This window comes from Podarcis vaucheri (assembly GCF_965113315.1).
Source record: "Podarcis vaucheri genome assembly, chromosome: 16".
Classification (NCBI taxonomy): Eukaryota; Metazoa; Chordata; class Lepidosauria; order Squamata; family Lacertidae; genus Podarcis; species Podarcis vaucheri.
Window position 1 is genome coordinate 14,220,081 of NC_138754.1, and position 20,394 is coordinate 14,240,474.

The window sequence follows — 20,394 nt, forward strand, 5'->3', positions numbered from 1 at the left end:
GGGCAAGACAGCTCTAAATTCTTGTTTTCAAATGATGGGCTGACTGTGATGGATTCTTAGTTAAACGTCTAGTTCAGATGACAACCTTGAGCCTAGGTTAAGAGCTCTGAGAACTTAAAGAAGAAATGTCCTTTGATCCAGGGAGAGTCCACATATATACCGTATTCTTCCATGTATAACACGCCACCGTGTATAACACCCCCCCTATTTTGGGGGACTCAAAATTAAGAAAATGGGGGGAGATTGCCCCCGTGTATAAGACTACCCCCCCTTAACATTATTTTTAGTAAAAAAAACCTAGCCTTATACAGTGGTGCCCCACAAGATGAATGCCTCGCAAGACGGAAAACTCGCTAGACGAAACAGTTTTCCGTTTTGGAGGTGCTTCGCAAAACGAATTTCCTATGGGCTTGCTTCGCAAGACGACAATGTCTTGCGCGTTCCTGCGGGGTTCCCCCCCCCTTTTTCTAAGCCGCTAAGCCGCTTATCAGCTGATCCGATCAGCAGATAAGCCGCTAAAAGCCGCTAATAGCGCTAATAGCGCTAATCCGCTAATCCGTCAATGGGCTTGCTTTGCAAGACAAAAAAACCGCTAGACGAAGAGAATCACAGAACGGATTCTTTTCGTCTTGCGAGGCACCACTGTACACAGAAAAGTACAGTATATTGGCCAATTCCAACCTCTTTTTCTTAATGACGACTGCTCCTGCTGCACAGACAAAGCAACTTGGTTCGGTTCCTGAAATTCATTCCGATTATGCAGATTAAATATAGCTGATAGAATTCTACAGGATGAGGGTTTTGTGCGTGAAAGCACTCCAGATCCAATGATCCCAAGACATCAGGTGCCATCTTGGCGCCCAGGCATCCACTTGGTCGCAAGTGGTTGGAAGCTAGGTGCAAAATGCGCCTGGCACCTGACTAATTTCGAACACTGGAGAAAGCACCCCACCCACCCAGAGATCAGGAACCGGGCAGGCAGCTTGTAGTCCACTTGGGCTAAGGCAGTGTTTCTCAAACTAGTTTCAGGTGGCCCTAGCTGTGCCATAGCACCAGAAGCTCCTGGTCCGCTGAGTGTGATGGCTGGCAGACCGGAAAGTTCCAGGGAGGGTGACGGAAGGGAGGCCTCCCTCCCCTGAGGGGAAAGGGCCAGAGGAGGTGCTGAGGGGAATTAGGAGGTGAAATAATGAAAGGTGAATATTTGTTCAAATAAATAGAATGGGAAAAGAAAGGAAGGGAATAAGACAGGAGAACGGTTACAAGTCCGGAGAGGAGGGATGAAAGGAACTGGCAGTTTTGGGGAGGGTGCGAGGGGGGGAAATGTATGTATTGGTCGTGAAAGGAGAATACAAAAGAAAAAGTTTGCTCCACTTGGAGCTTCTGGGGCAGCAGATTCTCCCTGAAATGAGGGGGCTCTCAGGATGCCTCCAAAACAAAGTCTCCTCACAACTTTCAGCACCCTTTATGAAACTACACTTCCCAGGATGCTTTGGGGGAAGCCACATCTGCTCAGAGTGGCATGATGCATAGTGCAGATGGGGCCTTAGTCATGTCCACCTAATGCTAACAGGCCAACTCTGAGTATCCCTAATGTTGGATGCAACAGCGTCGCCAAATAATTATACACACACACACACAGTGGTACCTCAGGTTACATACGCTTCCGGTTACAAACTCCGCTAACCCAGAATAGTACCTCAGGTTAAGAACTTTGCTTCAGGATGAGAACAGAAATCACACGGCCGCGGTGTGGCAGCAGCAGGAGGCCCCATTAGCTAAAGTGGTGCTTCAGGTTAAGAACAGTTTCAGGTTAAGAACAGACCTCCAGAACTAATTAAGTACATAACCAGAGGTACCACTATATATAAATAACAGTTGTTTTTGTTTTAACTGGCTGGCTTTCCCTTTGCCTCTCCTTCCAGGTGACTGCTGGCTCCTGGCGGCCATTGCCTCCCTCACCCTGAATGACCCTCTTCTCCACCGCGTTGTCCCCCATGGGCAGAGCTTCCAGAATGGGTACGCTGGAATCTTCCACTTCCAGGTGAGCACCTGCCTTGCTGCGAACCTTGTTACTCAAAGCACTGCGTCTCTCTCTCTCTGTGTGTTTTTAAATTGGATGTATTTTGTAGGAACGTGGACTAGCCCTGCTTGCAAAGCAACAGAGAAATTCTTTGTGTCCTCCAGATCTCTCTGGTGTTTATTTTAGCATTCTTACCTGATTTGCTAGCAGAAAGCTTATACCGAGGTTAGATCGTATCCAGTCTTTATGAGCATTCATTCTGATTTATTTATTTTGCAAGTTGTTTATACGACAATAAGCATTTGTGCTCTGATCATTCTGATTTTCCTCGTGGGGTGTTTACACCTTTCCAGTTAATCACTCGTTCATCCCACTCTTTTCTGTGCATTTTCCTGTCACTTTCCATAGTGCAAAACGCTGTGTGTGTGTGTGTGTGTGTGTAAAATTGATTTAACAAAAAAAAAAAAATGCAAGCATAACAAAAAGGGGGAAGGGAAGCCCCAATGAATCAAAAATGTAAACCATAGCCTGGAAGGACAAAGATAAAGTATAGCTCCAAAGGGATAATAAGGTATTAACTCATACAGAAATTCCCTTTCCAAATGCAGTGGATTTAATTCGTTCCGGAGGTCCGTTCTTAACCTGAAACTGTTCTTAACCTGAAGCACCACTTTAGCTAATGGGGCTTCCTGCTGTCGCTGTGCCGCCGCCACACAATTTCTGTTCTCATCCTGAAGCAAAGTTCTTAACCTGAAGCACTATTTCTGGGTTAGCGGAGTGTGTAACCTGAAGCGTATGTAACCTGAAGCATATGTAACCCGAGGTACCACTGTAATAATAATCCCTGGCTTTCTGCTAACTGAGGGAGCCTGGCGATCAGTTTAAAAATGGACATTTTATTCTAGGAGAGTGAGAATAAAAAGTCTGTTTTTACAGTTATCTCCAGGCTCCCTCACTTAGCCCAAAGCCATCTCCTTAAATGCACAAACGCCATTCAAGGCATTCTGCCCAGCTCCACCCCATCCAACGCCTGGCCTGGTCTGTTGCCAGCTGAGGTGGCTTTGCTGCTTATTTTAAGTCTTCCACACCTGAGGACTCCACCCTGATGTGGAATCCGACCTCGCAGGTGATGATTCGCCTTGGTATTTCAAGGTTCTTTGTTTGTGGGGGTGGCAAGGGTGTGGTGCATAGCGGGGAAGAAAGCTGCCCGGTGCCTCCCATTCAGAGCACAGCCTGGTGTTTGCTCAGCCTGCGGATCTGTGCCTGCAGGTAGACAGCTGCAGCTTTCCTGATGAATCGCACTTGCAGAATCTCTCTCCCTTCCTGCCCTTTAGTGGAACTGGGTTTGTTAGGCCGCAGAAAGAAAGCTGGACTAGGTGGGCCTGCAAGGAATAATGTAATTTGAGCAAGGTTGTCAGGCTCAGAGCTCGTGCAGAATGCTGGACCTTGACCTTGGAACATGTGGACTAATGATGGCTTTCTCTGAGCATGTGTAGAGCGCAACCACTAAGAAAAAAAACCCCCAGATCTGTCAGTTTCAGTTTCTTGTTTTTCCAGTTTTAAATTCAGTTCTCCTGTCTGTAGCCTGAAATATTTTTTTTTAAGTATTGTGAAAATTCATCAGCATTTCAATGTAAATTTCTTCTGAAATACACTTTTTTGTATGCCATTTTGACTGTTTTGCAAGCAATTCCCCCCTTATAGAATACTTTTTTTGTATTCTGTTTTCACTAAACACTTTCCCCTGTTTTTCTAAACACTTTCCCCTGTCATATGTATTTTTGTAAATGAGTTGTTCAGTTGCAGAACTACCGTTGTAAAATTCAGAGAAATGTAAATCTCATTGTGTCTGGGCTCACATAATGGTTTGATGAGAAGTACAGATTAAGTACGTTCTCATCTAAAACGCAAACAGCATCCATCTTCTCTCCTCCCCGGCTCCATTCTTACCCACCGCTGAGTCATCAAGGGCACATGCAGCAGGGACCAGGTTCAATTCCTGGCATCTCCAGGTTGAAAAGTTTTCACCTTTGTCTTGCCTGTTTTGCACTTGGTTCAGATCTGGCAATTTGGCGAGTGGGTCGACGTGGTGGTGGATGACCTCCTCCCAACCAAAGATGGCAAGCTTGTGTTTGTCCACTCCGCAGAAGGCAACGAATTCTGGAGCGCCCTGCTCGAGAAAGCTTATGCCAAGTAAGCATCTAAATCTCTTGGTTTGGGGTCGACGGGGGGAGGGAGGCTAAAGATTTGGTACAAAAGACTTGTGTTTGTCCCACCGCTGCCAAGGGCAAACACTGTGACCTGGGGGTGAGTCAGCCTCAGTTTTCCCAGTTGTGAAATAGGAACAAACAGGATATCCCCCCCTTTATTTTAGATTTCTTACTAACCTTTTATCAGAAAGTCCCAGGACAGGTTACGACAGTGAAATACACAACTATAAAAGAACTAAATCATTTGAAGCGTAGAAGAAGAAAAGTGCAAAAACAGTTTAGAACCGTTCCACATGTATAACAATTAAAACAGGTCCATGTATAAGTTGGCCTTACCCGGCTTAGGTTCAGAGATTTGGGTGGCTCAGTGGTAGAACGGCTGCTTTGCTTGCAGATGGTCCTGGGTTTAGTCTGAGTGGGGTGGACTAGATGAGTCCTGGGGGTCCTTTCCAGCTCTGTGATCCTATGATTCCCAGCAACTCCAGGTAGGGTATCACTGCCTGGTACCCTGGAGAGCTGCTGCCAGTCAGTGCAGACAATACTGAACTAGATGGATGCAGCAATGTTCCGATTCACTATGAAGCCCCTTCTTGATGCCCTGCTGCTTCCACCGTAGGGTAAACGGCTGCTACGAGGCTCTTTCGGGAGGAAGCACCTCAGAAGGGTTCGAAGACTTCACGGGAGGCGTCACTGAGTGGTACGACCTACGAAAGCCGCCCAGCGACCTCTTCCAGATCATCTTAAAGGCCCTGGAGAGGGGGTCTCTCATGGGTTGCTCCATTGATGTGAGTACCTTGGGGCTGCATCCACCACTATAGTCCACTAGTGCAAGGGCTGTTGCACTAGTGGGCAGGTGAGCTTTCCTGTTGTGCAACAGAAGACTCCAGTGCAACAGCTGTGCTAGCGGAAACTCGCCATGCAACAGATTGCACAATTACTAGCAGCCTGCTTGTGCATTTTGTTTACACAGCAGTTTACTGGTGGCATGAAATGTTTTGCCAGAGGAACAGGTATACTGTTAAGTGGCTGGTGAACTACAATCACAATTTTTTGTGATGTATACAAGTTTTATTTGGGGGGGGGAGGTTGGTTCTGAGTTTTTTTCTACATGGATGCTATTTTTCTCTATATATACCTTATCTTACCCTGTGCACTTGCAATTAAGTACTTTTTATCTTTCAACAAAGGATATATATATTTATATAATCTTCCATAATATCTGATACAGTGCTGTGTGTTGGCTGCTCCATCCCCTTCCAGCAAAGTCTTACGTCCTTGGAGGCCCTTTGAAGGTTGTCACTTAGATTCTTACTCTTCTTCGACCCCCGTTTTTTCAGATCACAAGTGCTTTTGACATGGAGGCTGTCACTTTTAAGAAGCTGGTGAAAGGCCACGCCTATTCCGTCACTGGAGCTGAGCAGGTGATTGTTGTGTTTCTACTATTCGGCGCTCGTTTGTTTTCCTTTTTAGTTACAGTATTTATGTCCAGACCCCTTTTAGCAAAACAACAACAACAACAACAACAACTCTCAGGGCACCTTAAACCAATCAATTCTAAGGTGGTCCCTGCCCTAAGCCTCACAATCTTAAGAAGTCAAGAGAGAAGGCCTAAAGCGAGGGCAGGGACCCTTCTTCATTCTGAGGGCCACATTGCCTTCTTGGCAACTTTCTGAGGGCCACATGCCTGAGGCAAAAGTGGGTGGGGCAACAATGGCAGATTTTACCTTTGTACAGGTAGGCTGGTTTCTACACAGGCCCTAACACACCCCCTTTGACCCTCTTGCAGGGAAGCAAGAGGCATTTTCAGAGTCCAAGGGCCTGTACCCATCTGGGTGTGAAACAAGGCCAGATAGAGAGGCCCTAGGCCTGAAATTCCCCATTTCTGACATAAAGAGGAACTCTATTCCTGCAGAGGGGAAACAGATAAAAGAACAGAGGATCATCTATGTAGGAAGGTTTAATAACAGAGAGGTTGCCAGAAAAGAATCCTTACAACAACAACAAAAAGTCAATCAATCAATCAATCAGTCAGTCAGATCTTTATTACAGTCATAGACCAGCATAAGTAGGGTGGGGAACAATTATTTAAAATCTGTAAAATGTTTTGGAAAGCTAAAATTATTAAAACAGAAGGTATATGTAAAAGATACAAGAATCTAAAAGAGGCTAAAAGAAGGGTTAGGACTGGAGCATTAAACAAATGTGGAAGAGCATAAAAGGTTAGTATATAAAAGGCTATGGCTATCCATTTACAGAGCGCTCTGCTATGGGTGTTCATTAAATCTAGTTTGTGGCACAGGTCGTCATCCGACAAATTTTGAACGCTGCTATGCAGAACCTGGCAACGTCGTATGTTGTAGCAGGGTTGGTATCTTGAAAGCAGCGGGGAGGTATAGAATTTTTCTGGGTGCCCTGGGTACTTATGGAGTAGTGGGGAGATGAGGCTGATATGAATGTCTCTATAATATAGGCACTGGAGAAGCACATGCTCTTGTTTCTATATGTCCAGAGTCACAGGGGCATTGTAATTTTTCCACAGAAACCATCTGAAACTCATTGCCACTGGGAAGCTATTTGGACTGTTTGAAAGCAGGGCAGGGTCAATAATGTGGTCAAGTCAAGTGCAGCCTTGTTCTTTCCTTCCTCTGTGACAATCTCTTAACGGCCATCTCTCATTATCTCTCTGCTCCCACAGATCAACTACCGAGGGCAGAGAGTTAACCTGATACGGATGCGAAACCCGTGGGGGGAGGTGGAGTGGACTGGAGCTTGGAGTGACAAGTAAGAAGGAAACCAGAAAGGGCTGGTGAAAGGGGGAGAAAGTCACCAGGGCGGCCATAGCAAGTTCCCTCCTTCTGTCGACGAGCTTCCTTTGTTTTCATGGGGATGAGAATATCTGGGTTCCACTTCCCCTCCTCCTGGGCCATAGAGCTGTGGGGACAGAAGGCCTGTCTTCTCTATATACCGTTTTAATCCCACTGCAAAGAGCTCAGAGTGGCACACACGATCTTCCCAGCGTCACATCAGGACAACTCTGCAAAGTAAGGTTAGGTTGAGAGACAGGAACCAGCCCAGGGTCATCTAGTAAGCTTTGTAGCTGGAGCTGGATTTAAATCCAGGACTCTCCAGTCCAGCATTCTAACCATCACAGACAGAAATGAAGGAGGCGCAAGGTTTAGGCGCTTGAAAAAGAAGAGCCCCTGTGCCCCAAAGTTGGTGTGTGCAGGAAGCGAGTTTGCCAAGCAAAGTAGCAAAGAGAACCAGAGTGCGTGTTGTGTTTGGAATCCAGAGTGAATATTTTGGTGACAAATCTATGAGAGTTACTAGGGCTACAGCAGGTGTGAAGAAAATTTGCCCTCCAGATGTTGCTGAACTGCCATCATCCTTGGCTGTTGGCCATTCCTGCTAGGGTTGATCAGAGCAATGTCTGGAGCAGACTTCCTCAACCTCGGCCCTCCAGATGTTTTTGGCCTACAACTCCCATGATCCCTAGCTAGCAGGACCAGTGGTCAGGGATGATGGGACTTGTAGTCTCAAAACATTTGTTTGATTGCCCCCCATTCATTTCAATTTCATTCACTGGGTTTCCTCCCACTGAATTCAGTAGGAGATCCAGCTTCTCTTCTACAGCCTGTAACTCTTGTGTTTTTCATCCACAAGGCAAGGTGAACATTTTAGACGTTTTGTTACCCTTGCAAATAACTGGCTGTCTTAGATTTCAGAAAACCTGGAAAAGGGAGTCCCCATTTTACAGGCAACCCATTAAAGCACATGTTGTTTAAACTTTCCATTTCAATAAGAGACCCAGCCAGTCTTCTGCTGCCTGAAACTTTCATTATTATTATTATTTTCTGTCCAGATAGCAAGACATTTTTAGACCTTCTATTGAAACTGAGTCATGGGAGATTCAGGACAGAAATAAAGAAGCCGTTGACACAGGATTAGGCAAATTTTTGAAGGATAAGGCTGTCACTGGCTATAATTATGAGAGCCATCAGAGGAAGTATTCCTCTGGAAATCAGTTACTGGAGAGTGAAAGTGAGCTGTGGCTTTCAAGTCTTCTTTGTGGGCTTCCAGTAGCCCTCTGGCTTGCCACTTGATTAGGCAGGCCTTCCAACAGTCCCAGCAGTGCTCTTATGGGCTGGTTGAGAAGACTCTGCATTTTCTTCAGAGATGCAATGAGACTGAGGGTATGTCTATCATGTGTTGTGGACCTGTAAAAGGGTAAAAGAGTATTGGGAAATAATTCATAATGAATTGGAAAAAGAATGTTTAAAAGTACTTTCCCCCCCAAAAAACAAGATTCCTTTTCTGTTGGGGATAATTCAGATGGAAATTCCCAGGCGTCAAAAAAGGTTATTTATGTACAGTATACAACAACTGCAGCCTGTGTTTTGTTAGCCCAAAAATGGAAAACGAGCAAAGTCCCAACTAAAGAAGAATGGCAACTTAAACTGATGGAATATGCACAGCTTGTGGACCTAAAATATAGAATAAGAGAACGAGGAGAAGAAGATTAAAGAACGTTTAAAGAAGATTGGGAAATGTTTATTGAATATACGGGGGGAAATATATTTGAAAACATGGGCAGCATTAAGATAAATTCAACAGTGTAAATAAGTTTTGATGGATGTAATAATGGAATACTGAATGGTTTAGTTTATATAAAATATGCAGGGATTTGTGTTATGCAAAATAAACCATGGAAAGGGAAGAAGGGAAGTCACTGATATTTTAAGGTTGTTTAAATGAATATTCTAAAATATAAAACAAAATTTAGTAAAAATTATAAAAGGGGGAACAGAGAAGAATCTGCATTTTCTACTTCTTTTGGAATCTCTCTCTAACAGGCAGCACATTTTCTTCTCTTTTTCTTTACAGCTCTGGGGAATGGAACGCCGTGGATCCATCTATAGGGCAGCAGCTGAGAATTAAAATGGAAGATGGAGAATTCTGGTAGGCGCCCTTTTCATTTGTCTTAGGAATCGCATTTCTAAAGACGCACACACGTCACCAACGAGCGTGCGCGTGATCTGAATTCGCGACCTGTCTCCTTCTCCTAGGATGTCCTTCCAAGACTTCCTCCGGGAATTCTCCCGCCTTGAGATTTGCAACCTCACGCCAGACGCGCTGAAGTCACGCAAGTTCCGGAAGTGGAACACGACGCTCTACGACGGAACCTGGCGGCGGGGGAGCACAGCTGGCGGCTGCAGGAACTACCCAGGTAACTCACATAACACGTGACGTGAGTCATGTGGGATGGGTTTTAGTAGGTAGGAGAGGATATCTTAATTACAATTTGCCCCTCCGGTCTCCTGGGGGGGTGTTAAAAAGAGTTTTTTAATCCCATCCTTTGCAGAAGCTTTGGAAATTAGACTGCAAAGCCTTCTCTTTTAAGCAATTCCAGCTTATGAAATAAGCTGGCTTCCCCTTTGTTAGCCCGCATAACAGAGAATCAGACAACAACTTGTAAAGTAAGCTTAAAAATAGTGTTTACTTACTCAATAGTCTTGGATTGGTTCACGGCAAAGGCAGCAGTAGAACAGATAAATTATTGTCAAAAATGAATAACTTATTATTAGAATGGGAAATGAAAGACGAGTTAGTCAAAACTTCAAATAACACACTGGGCAATGGATATAGGGCATAACATAGACCTAAACCTCTGGGAGAAACTCTGGAAGAATGATTAGAAATTTATCGCATGTTATACTTTGAAAGAGAATTACCTTACTTTTCTGTGTATAAGACACAGATGAGCGATTGTCGGCAATCCCCCCCCCCAAAGAAAGCTCAATAATTCTGAGCAATTTCTCCCCATTTCCTTAATTTGGAGTCCCAAAAAATAGGGGTCATCTTATACACGGGGGCGTGTTATACACAGAAAAATACAGCATATAAAAAATGATGCATACATAGTATTTAACCCCAAGTAGATTGGTCAAGATGTACAAAGTTGAATCAGATCTGTGCTGGAAATGCAGAGAAATGGAAGGAACATTTTTTCAGATGTGGTAGACATGTAAAAAGGTTAAAGGCTATTGGAAAATGATCTGCAGTGAGTAAAAAAAAAATGTTTAAAACAACATTCCCAAAAAAAAACTCAGGCCTTTTAGTTAGGAATACTTTAGTCTGAAGTTCTCAGTTGTCAGAAAAAAATATTTATGTAAGTAACCACGGCGGCTCAAATTTTACTGGCCCATAGATGGAAAGTGAGCAAGATCCCTAGTAAGGAAGATTGGCAACTTAAGATGATACAATTTGCAGAAGCAGCAGGTTTAACTTATAGAATAAGAGAGCAAGAAGAATCTTTATTCAAAGAGGAGTGGAATCTTTTTGCTGAATATTTAGAAAATAATTGTGTACAATTGAAAACGCTGACAGCATTTAGATAAATTCAACAGTATGGTAAATATTTAAAGGATGTAAAATGGAGAAACGATTACAGTGGTGCTTCGAAAGACGAAATTAATTCGTTCTGCGCGTTTTTTTTCATCTTGCGAATTTTTCGTCTTGCGAAGCACGGTTCCCATAGGAATGCATTGAAACGGTTTCCCATAGGATTGCATTAACGGTTTTAAGAAAAAGGAAACAAACTTGCAAGACGTTTTTGTCTTGCGAAGCAAGCCCATAGGGAAATTCGCCTTGAGAAGCAACTCAAAAAACGGAAAACTCTTTCGTCTTGCGAGTTTTTCGTCCTGCGAGGCATTCGTCTTGCGATGTACCACTGTAGATTGACTATAATAAAATATGCAGGAATGATGGACAAGTAAAATGAACCACAAAAAGGGAAGGAGGGAAGTCAATTGTTACATGGTATTATGTAAAACGTTTATTTTGAGATGTATAAACTGAAAAATTAATAAGATTTGTTATTAAAAAACCCTATGCAGGTAAAATACTTGCATTTTACAGCCCAACCAGCTTCAGGTGTGAGCCTGAGCTGGAGCAGGAACAGCCATATGTGCATTCATTGCAGGCTGCAGAAAGAAAGAGAGAGTGACAGGTAGGAGACGGGCTTATATTTCTCGTTTCTTCCTGCTACTGGAAACGGGAAATGACATCACACAGAACTCTCTCTACCATTTACATTGCTATGCTCTGAGTCTGCCTATCTAGCAATACAGCTCTGTGTCCGTTTATCCCTAAACTGACTAACTCGCGATAATATGCATTTGTTGAGTTCGACTGCCATCTCCCCAAAACCCTTGCACCCCACAGTCTCCTCTTTCTTTCTTTCTCCTTCAGCAACCTTCTGGATTAACCCCCAGTTCAAAATCCGCTTGGAAGAGGTGGACCACGACGATGACGAGGACAGGAGGGAGCCGGGCTGCAGTTTCCTCCTGTCTCTGATGCAGAAGCACCGGCGCCGGGAGAGGCGATTTGGCAAGGACATGGAGACCATCGGCTTTGCCGTCTACGAGGTACTGCCCGAGGGCTTGGGAGAGCTGCCCCTCGGGGTGTGGAGCCCTTCCTCTGCCTTCTTTTGGAATTCACTGCCCCTCTTCCTTTTGTCTCCTGCAGGTGCCTCCTGAGGTATGTATGCCAAAGAGCAACTCCTGTAAGTATGGGAAGCCCCTGTAAGTGCATCTCCTGTCCTGTAAGAACATAGGATCAGAAGCCAGGCCACGGGGGTCTGTATTGTCTGCCAGTGGCTTTCCAGAGTTCCAGTCTTTCCCACTGCTGCCTGTAGTTGCCAGGGATTGAACCTCAGGCCTTCTGCATGCAAAGCTTGCACTCCACTGCTTTGCTGCAGACCTTCTGCTAAAAGAGGGGGGACACCTAAGATTCTAGTCCTCAACATAAGGAACAAAATATGTAGGGGTGTAGCAAATTGCTTTATCCCAGGTCAGGCCAACTGAGTCCATCTAGCTCAATGTTTCCTACACTGACCGGCAGCGGCTGTCCAGGGTTTCAGGCCAGGAGTCTTTTCCACCCTGTCTGGAAATGGCAGGGATTGAAGCAGGCGCCCTTTGCAGTCAAGGCAAGTGCTTGGAAGAAAGATTCCAGTCCTCATTACTTTAAAGGCATAATTTAAGTGGGTATGGAGGACTTCTAGTATGTTAGATCGCTGATCCCTCTAGCTAAGCATTGTCTACACTGATTGGCAGCTGCTCTCCGGGTTTTCAGACAAGCTTATCAGGAGCTGCTGGGACCTTTGGTATGAAAAGCAGGTGCTACGGCTGCTGAGCTGCAGTCCTTCCTCTAAAAAGAAAGTAAGATTCCAGTCCTCTTGATTTAAAGAAAGGGCCAATTTAAACAGGGATGTAGAAAGCTGCTGTCTACCAGAGCTGCCATGGTTTGAACCTGGGACCTTCATGCCTGCAAGGCAGGAGCTATTCCACTGAGCTATCCAGTGCTGGATTTACGTATAAGCTAAGCAAGCTATAGCTTAGGGCCCCCAAAAAATTAAAGGGAAAAAAACTGGATGTACATTTCCAAAATAGAAGATATAAAACACATAAAATAACACAGCAACAGTGTTTTGTGTTGTATAGGCTCCTGTGATGTAAGAAATGGACCCCATGTGCTAGCCTGCTCCCTGAAATATCACTGGTTTCTAACAGCGACAATATCACTCATTTCTAACAGCGACAATTTGTTGTTGACAAAGAACAGCTGGACATATAAAGGGCCCCATTACCTTCAGTAGCTTAGGGCCTCATCAAACCTAAATCTGGCCCTGGCCACGGCCGTTCCCTATTCCAAAAGGAAGGTTCGACAGGTGAAGCGCTTGCTCAACTCGTGCCTTCTCCTCTCTGGCAGTTCAGGGGGCAGACCTCCGTACACCTGAAGCGTGACTTCTTCCTCTCGAACTCCTCGCGGGCGCGATCCGAGCAGTTCATCAACCTGCGCGAGGTCAGCACCCGCTTCAAGCTGCCGCCAGGGGAGTATATCGTGGTGCCTTCCACCTTTGAGCCCAACAAGGAAGGGGACTTCGTGCTCCGGTTCTTCGCAGAGAACAAAGCCGGGACAGTGTATGTGTTGCTGGTGATCTCTGTCATTCGTTTGGCAGAGGGTGGGCAATCGTTCAACTGATTGAAATGGGTTTCAGAGTGCTGTACAGTGTCCTCTTGCAGCGCTGTCCAACTACTCAGACCCACTGAAATCGACCTTTAGGTTTGAATGATGATGATGATGATTTATTTCATTTCTATACCACTTTATATTTATAAGAAAAATCTCAAAGCGGTTTACGGAATATTGAAACATCAATAAAACAATCTGAAGAAAGTCAAATGTAGAGTATACAGTCAAAGCTACATAATTAACAGAAAACTAAAATATTATCTTAAAGACTTCAAAATAAAACATTACAAAGGAGGTCAGCTACAGAATACATATTTAACACAAAGTTAACAAAAAAACTTAAACATTTTTAAAGAACACCACATTGCTAAGTGAAGTCAAATATAAATTGCACATTTAAAACAGCATAATTAACAAGAGAATAAAATATCATAAGCATAGCACAGCTGTTTGGCAGGCACAAAAAGATGGGGCAAAATAATCCAATAGTTAGGGTTTGTTGTCAGGCATAAAAGATGGTGAGAACGCTCTGGTTTCCCTGGCACAACAAATCCAGTTCTTCTTTTTAAGCGGATTTATTGTAGTTGGGAAAGTGGCAGGCAACTCCACATTTACGTGCATTTGAGCCATGTGTGATCAGTGCCGGATTTACGTATAAGCTAAACAAGCTATAGCTTAGGGCCCCACTTGCTTGCCCCCCCCCCCAATTAATTGTATTTCAGTTCAACAATTACTTTGATAAAATACATATTTTGTTATGTGCAAATGGCTTTAGATACCCATTAAGTCCATAAATTACCATATAGCAGATATTCAAGATAAAAAAACAGCGACAATTTGTTGTTGACAAAGGACAGCTGGACCTAAAAAGGGCTCCATTACCTTCAGTAGCTTAGGGCCTCATCAAACCTAAATCCAGCCCTGCGTGTGATTGCGCGCATTGCCACAAACGCTGAAGTAGCACAAAAAGGGGCAAGAGCATGCCTAAAAGAGCATAAAAACATGTGAAAACAGTATCTGGCAATCCCAGGAGCCTTAGCACCAAGCTTTGAGGCCTGTGGAGAGTTGGAGTTTGTGCAAGGAGGTTTGGAAGGAGCAACTGTGGTGGGGTTTGGTGGGTTTTTTTGTTTTTAAAAATGGTTTTTTTATGCTTTCCAGAGGTTTGAAGGGTGTTTGCAGGCTTTTCCAATGGTGTTCCCAATTTATGCAATTTCACTTAAACACGCTGCGCCTCAGAATGTAACCCCCACGTAAATAGGGAGATGCCTGAACAGAATGGGATGAAAGAAAAACTAACGGGAAGACCTGGAAGCACCTCCCATGCAGATCAGGATTGAATGCTTGTTGTCATAGAACACCCCTTCGAACAAGCATGGTCTTCTCTGGCTTTCCAGGGTCTCAGGTCCACCCCCCGCCCAATTTGCCTGCCACCTAATCCCTTCTTAATCAGACAGGTGTGGGGAGCTGGACTTAGGAGCATCTGATCTTTTGCCTCTTTCCAACTGGGATTGGCGCTGCCTGTTGGGATACAGGTGCTGACCTCATCTTAGCTCAGACCTTGCCCAGGGCTGAGAGAGTGGATCATTGAGGCTGCTTCAGCAACAGCCAGCCTTAGGCTGAGCCTTAGGTAGGAGCTGTAAGCTTTGCCTTTTACCGAAAAGCACCACTTCTCTTAAAGGGGCCCACCCCCTCTCAGCAGCTTTTTTACTCTCATAGAGCAGGGGAGACTCTAGATGGACTGGAGCTCCTGAGACGGAGTCCTCCAAGTCAGAGGTAGGGATGTAGAATGCATTGCTTTCCATTCCGCCCTGTGTTTGACACACATGGCGATATTGCTGTTCTGCAGCAGTTCATCTTGTGCCAAAAATTATGACATCGTCATTCTTTGCTGTCCATTGTGGCGAGATTATGTAGCTTACATAACTTGCGTTGTCATTACTTTATTCCATCCCATTCATTTCAGTGCAAAGGAATCACAGTGCAGATGGTGGTGGTTTGCAGCGGGGAACATTAGTTCGTTATCATTTGTAGACTGAAAGCAATAGCAGCAGCAAACATCAAGTCGTTTTCAACTGGGTTGATTTCCATTATGGGCAAATAAGTTAACATTGGCAACTTCCAGTTTTGTTGGAATTCTGCTGCTGTCGCAACACACGGGCCAGACTTTGGAAACAAAAGCAGATGTAAACCCTTGACTTTAACTCTCTACTGCCTCTCCCTTGGCTTCAGAGTGCTTCTCACCACCCCGTTTTCATAATGCTTGTTCTGCTATGTTTACTAGTGTCTGGATAATTGCCTCGAGCCTCTTTATGTTTCCCCTGAGTTGTCATTTTTATTTTTATTGCCTTTCTGCAGGGAAATGGACGATGAAATCCAGGCGAACCTCCCAGATGAGGTAGGAATCTTCCAGTGAAAAATACGGACCCCTTTCAAAGGGCGACTTAGAGGAAATTCCTGCTTGTATTTCAGAGCAGGACTTCCCAAGCTGGTCTTTGGACCTCTGACGGTCTACCAGCTTCGTTCAAGTGATCTGCAGCATGTCTGCAAAAAATCAGTTAAAAACCATGCAGCCCCTAGTCCCATTGCTCCAAGAGGTAGAAGAATAGCTAAGTGGTCCTCCGAGATCCTCAGCAATTTTCAAGCAGTCCTTGGAGAAAAGAAAAAGTTGGGGAACCACTGCCACCAGTTATTTTTACATTCAAGAAGGATCCCCTCTTCTGTCATTGGCACATCTTTCTCTCTGAATTCAGTATGTGCCCATTGGTGGAAGTCACGAGTGGGGAGAGTTGTGGTTGCACTCAGAGCTTCCCATGGACATCTGTTTGGCCACTGTGAGAAGTGGATGCTGGACCAGATTGTCCCCTTTTGGCGAGAGCCAGCAAGGCTCATCTTATGTTCTCAGTAAGTGCTGGGGCACAGTAATTAGTCCAGCAGTTTTCCATTTTTTACGAGGTGGTGGTGGAAATCTCCCCACAGATACGGGCCAATGCATGCAGCCCTTAGAATAGACTCATCACATATGGCCTTCAGCTACAGATTTCAGAGGGATAGCCAAGATAATTCTTGAAGTGACGGTGAAGCTTTTTGTGAGTGGTTGTTGTTTTTAAAATAAAAAGAGCAGCCTGTCACTTTTCCATGCTTCCGATCCCAAAGAACTTTGCATATTTAGACTTTCTAACCCTAGCCTGTCTGTGTGACCGTTCCTCTGTCTCTCCCTTCCCCAGAAAGTGCTTTCAGAAAGCGAGATTGATGATAGCTTCAAGCAACTCTTTAGGCAGCTGGCGGGGGCGGTAAGTGTGTCAAATGCGAGGGGGGAGGGTTAAATTAGATCCATTCCCCATTTAAAGGGGAACTTTCCCAACATGCACCATCCAAAACAATACGTGGACCGAAATTCAGGCAGCCTTTGATATCAGCCCTTCTCAGAATTTTGCAGTGCAGTTTTCCAGCCTGGTAAAGTGTTTCCTTACTATTTTGACCAAGCTGTGCAGGTGTGGAGCAGGTGAAAGGTGACTTCTTGCCAAATGGAGGATTGGCAGGCCCTGCTGATCAGCTGATGCTTGGTGCTCACCTCACCCACCTGTGAAAGTTGGCCAGTGGTAGGTGGAGGGGGAGTTTAAGGAACATTAAGTTCCCCACCTTTGTCCTAGCTGAGCAGCAGAGCACTTAGCTTGCATATGCAAAGGTGCCTGGAGCTGTGATGGGGAAACAGGTTCCAGTTCTGAGCAGGTTCTGAGCAAAGGGCTTGACTTCAGGCCTCTCCAGGAATCGCCTCTTTTAAGAGTGGCTCAGAGGTGGGCTTAAAATAACATTGAATCTTTTTTTCCTCCTCTTTTCCACCCTTCCTTGCAGGATATGGAAATCAGCGTTCGTGAACTGCAGACTATCCTCAACAGAATCATAGGGAAACGTAAGCACCGATACTAACTCATAACCTCTTCATCTTTTTTTTAAAAAAAGAAATTAAAATAGCAAAACATTTATCGTGCAGAAAGTCAGGGAATGTGTGCATGTGCGTACAACAAATGCTGAGTGTTGTATTCAACAGAGAATAAAACTAATTTGGCAAAGCTTTGTGTTGCCAGGGCCCTTTGGCAACAAAAGTGTTGCCAGATTTCACCATTTAAAATGTTTGAACACCAGCAACACGCCATCTTCCTGCACATGGACTTGTAACAAACCTGCCATATAGTTCCAGGGTTTGTGGCTTCCTTGTGCTACTGTTGAGTGTCCCTTTGAACGATTTCCATCATCTTTTTGCTGCGTGCGTTCGTGGGGTGTAAAAGGAAAAGCTCTAATTGTCCCTTCTTTGCTTTTCACTGCAGATAAAGACCTTCGGACGAAAGGGTTCAGTTTGGAGTCCTGTCGGAGTATGGTGAACCTCATGGATGTATCCTTCCTTTTTGGTTTTGGGGTCTGTGTATTTTAAGGCGGCTCCAGGTTCTCAGTATTTTGCAGGAGAGGAGCATGTGCCATCAATTTAGGTTTGCGCTTAATTAAAGTAGATTATAATGCTCTTTTGCCCTAATGCAATAAATCCACTTTTATAAAAACAAAACAAAACAGACTTTAAAAATTATTTAAAGATGTTTACCGTATTTTTTGCCCCATAGGACGCACTTTTTCCCCTCCCAAAATGAAGGGGAAATCTGGGTGCGTCCTATGGGGCGAATGCAGGCTTTCGCTGAAGCCTGGAGAGCGAGAGGCATCGGTGCGCACCGACCCCTCTCGCTCTCCAGGCTTCAGGAAGCTATCCGCAAGCCTTGCAAGCCCGGTGGGAGTACCCGTGGGCTCACAAGGCTTGCAGGCAGCAGCCTGCAGCCCCCGCGAGTGTCCGCAAGCCTTGCGCGCCCGGCAAGAGGTCCCACCGGGTGCGCGAGGCTTGGGGCGGCAGCCTGTCGCCTGAAGCACGGGGAGCCCTCCAGAGGGCTCCCCCTGCTTCGGGCGAGTGTCTGCAAGCCTCGCGCGCCCGGCAGGAGGTCCCACTGGGTGTGCGAGGCTTGGGGCGGCAGCCTGTCGCCCGAAGCACGGGGAACCCTCCAGAGGGCTCCCCCTGCTTCGGGCGAGTGTCTGCAAGCCTCGCGCGCCTGGCAGGAGGTCCCACTGGGTGTGCGAGGCTTGGGGCGGCAGCCTGTCGCCCGAAGCACGGGGAACCCTCCAGAGGGCTCCCCCTGCTTCGGGCGAGTGTCTGCAAGCCTCGCGCGCCCGGCAGGAGGTCCCACCGGGTGCGCGAGGCTTGGGGCGGCAGCCTGTCGCCCCGAAGCACGGGGAACCCTCTGGAGGGCTTCCCCTGCTTCGGGCAGGTGAGCGCAAGGCTTGGTGCGGCAGCCAGGGCTGGGGGGGGGAATAATTTTTTTTAATTCACCCCCCCAAAAAAAATGACGTGCGTCCTATGGGCCGGTGCGCCTTATAGGATGAAAAATACGGTGTATAATACGTACTGTGCAAAATTTATATACAGCTTGTTTGTAGAAGAAAAAAACTTCAAAGTGATTTACAAAAAAGATCAAACAATAAATTATCGCTAACAAAAGTTACAACCATAATTTAAAACAAACAGAAAATTAAAACCACAATAAAATAGACTAAAACGAATTAAAAACACATAAACTTTCTAAACATATGGTGAGGCTTGTCTAAATACAAATGTCTGTTCAAGGCACAGTGAGGGGGCCTGCCTGTTCTCAAAACCAAATGCTGCCTTCAAATGCCTACTGGGATAAGTTTTTGTCATGCACTGGAAATTCAGCCAAGAGGGGGCCCATCTAATCTCAATCAGGAAGGACTTATGCAGGCTTGAACCCACAACACTCCATGCATGGCTTCTAACAGTTGTGAGCCATTCATCCTCGTGTGGGGGACCAGCAGCAGAGACTCCCCCAAAGATCTCAGTGATCAGACAAGGATATAAGAGGTCAGGAAACCCTTAAACTATCCTGGACCCAAGTTACTCAGGGCCTTGGAAATTAATGCAAAAACCTTGAATGTGGCCCAGTAGCGTATTGGCAGCCACTGGAGCTCCGGATTGAAAAGCGTGGCATGAATGAACGATTTGTGGGAAGACAGACACAGTGCCTCGCAAGTGAATCGGGACACTTGTTGATTGTCTTATAACCTTCCCCCAAATGAATCAAAATGAATGCTATGTGAAGGCTGGACGTAGTTTAACCTCTGCCTAAGCTATATGCCTGCAAGCGTTCAACAAACTAATTTTTGGGGAGTATGGTATTGGAGGGGAAGGGGAGGTGATGGTGGAAGGAGGCGACGGTGGCATTTTGACAGCAGTGTCTCCTTAACATCCACTTCCTTGATCAGAGAGATGGAAATGGGAAACTTGGATTGGTGGAGTTCAACATCCTTTGGACCAAAATCAGGAGCTATTTGGTAAGCTCACAGTGTCATCAAAGCCATTTATGGGTAAAAAAAAACCCCACACAAACGTAGCTACAGTGGGGTGGGTAAATGGTGGGGACCTCTGCCCACCCAGATATTGTGGAGTCCAGCTCCCATCAGTCTCAGACAGTAGTCAGGAATGATGGGAGCTATAATCCAACAACAGCTAGAGGTCCACAGATTCCCCATGGTTTAAAATTTGGTGCACAAGACTCTCCAGTCCAAATATTTCACAAATATTCTCTTGGTTACATGATTCCCCACCCCCTGCAAACCAGGATAGCTAAATGGAATTAAAATTATTTTTGTTATTTGCAGGGAAAAGCTGGGGAATTCTGCTTAATTGTTTTCTGATATGCAAACAATATTTTGCAGATATTGACTGTTCAAAAAATTGGAATCTATGGAGTAAGCTGAAAATGAGAGAGCCCAAACAATCAAACTTTGTAATTTGACATCCATTTGATTCTGAAATGTGAATGTTGATGTCCAGTATCATAATTTGAGCATGTTAAGGAATTTTGAATCTGGTTCTGAAATCTCTTTTCTCTCTAGATGGGGCTTAAGTCTGGAGAGTTTGCAGTTTAGTGATCCTTTCTGGATCTCCCTCTAGTGGTTAGACTATGAATTGATGGGTTCCTACTGGACCGTGGGTTAAAGCCTCAGCGCCTAGGGCTTGCCGATCGAAAGGTCGGCGGTTCGAATCCCCGCGGCGGGGTGCGCTCCCGCTGCTCGGTCCCA

At 45.3% G+C, this 20,394-nt stretch overlaps 1 protein-coding gene across 7 annotated transcripts in view; it reads left to right on the forward strand.

The window, feature by feature from the left end:
- CAPN1 (calpain 1) overlaps nucleotides 1–20,394 on the forward strand; it is a 49,211-nt gene that overhangs the window by 19,670 nt on the left and 9,147 nt on the right. For all 7 annotated transcript variants that reach the window (XR_014214446.1, XR_014214447.1, XR_014214448.1 and 4 more), the window contains exons 4-18: nucleotides 1,923–2,041; nucleotides 4,080–4,213; nucleotides 4,847–5,015; nucleotides 5,568–5,651; nucleotides 6,926–7,011; nucleotides 9,112–9,186; nucleotides 9,294–9,454; nucleotides 11,479–11,654; nucleotides 11,755–11,766; nucleotides 12,997–13,208; nucleotides 15,616–15,655; nucleotides 16,485–16,550; nucleotides 17,113–17,170; nucleotides 17,586–17,650; nucleotides 19,576–19,644. Coding sequence is in view for 3 of the 7 variants with exons in the window: in XM_082202729.1 (XP_082058855.1) it covers nucleotides 1,923–2,041; nucleotides 4,080–4,213; nucleotides 4,847–5,015; nucleotides 5,568–5,651; nucleotides 6,926–7,011; nucleotides 9,112–9,186; nucleotides 9,294–9,454; nucleotides 11,479–11,654; nucleotides 11,755–11,766; nucleotides 12,997–13,208; nucleotides 15,616–15,655; nucleotides 16,485–16,550; nucleotides 17,113–17,170; nucleotides 17,586–17,650; nucleotides 19,576–19,644 (1,526 nt within the window). In the remaining 4 variants the exon portion in view is untranslated. The remainder of the gene's footprint in view (nucleotides 1–1,922; nucleotides 2,042–4,079; nucleotides 4,214–4,846; nucleotides 5,016–5,567; nucleotides 5,652–6,925; nucleotides 7,012–9,111; nucleotides 9,187–9,293; nucleotides 9,455–11,478; nucleotides 11,655–11,754; nucleotides 11,767–12,996; nucleotides 13,209–15,615; nucleotides 15,656–16,484; nucleotides 16,551–17,112; nucleotides 17,171–17,585; nucleotides 17,651–19,575; nucleotides 19,645–20,394) is intronic.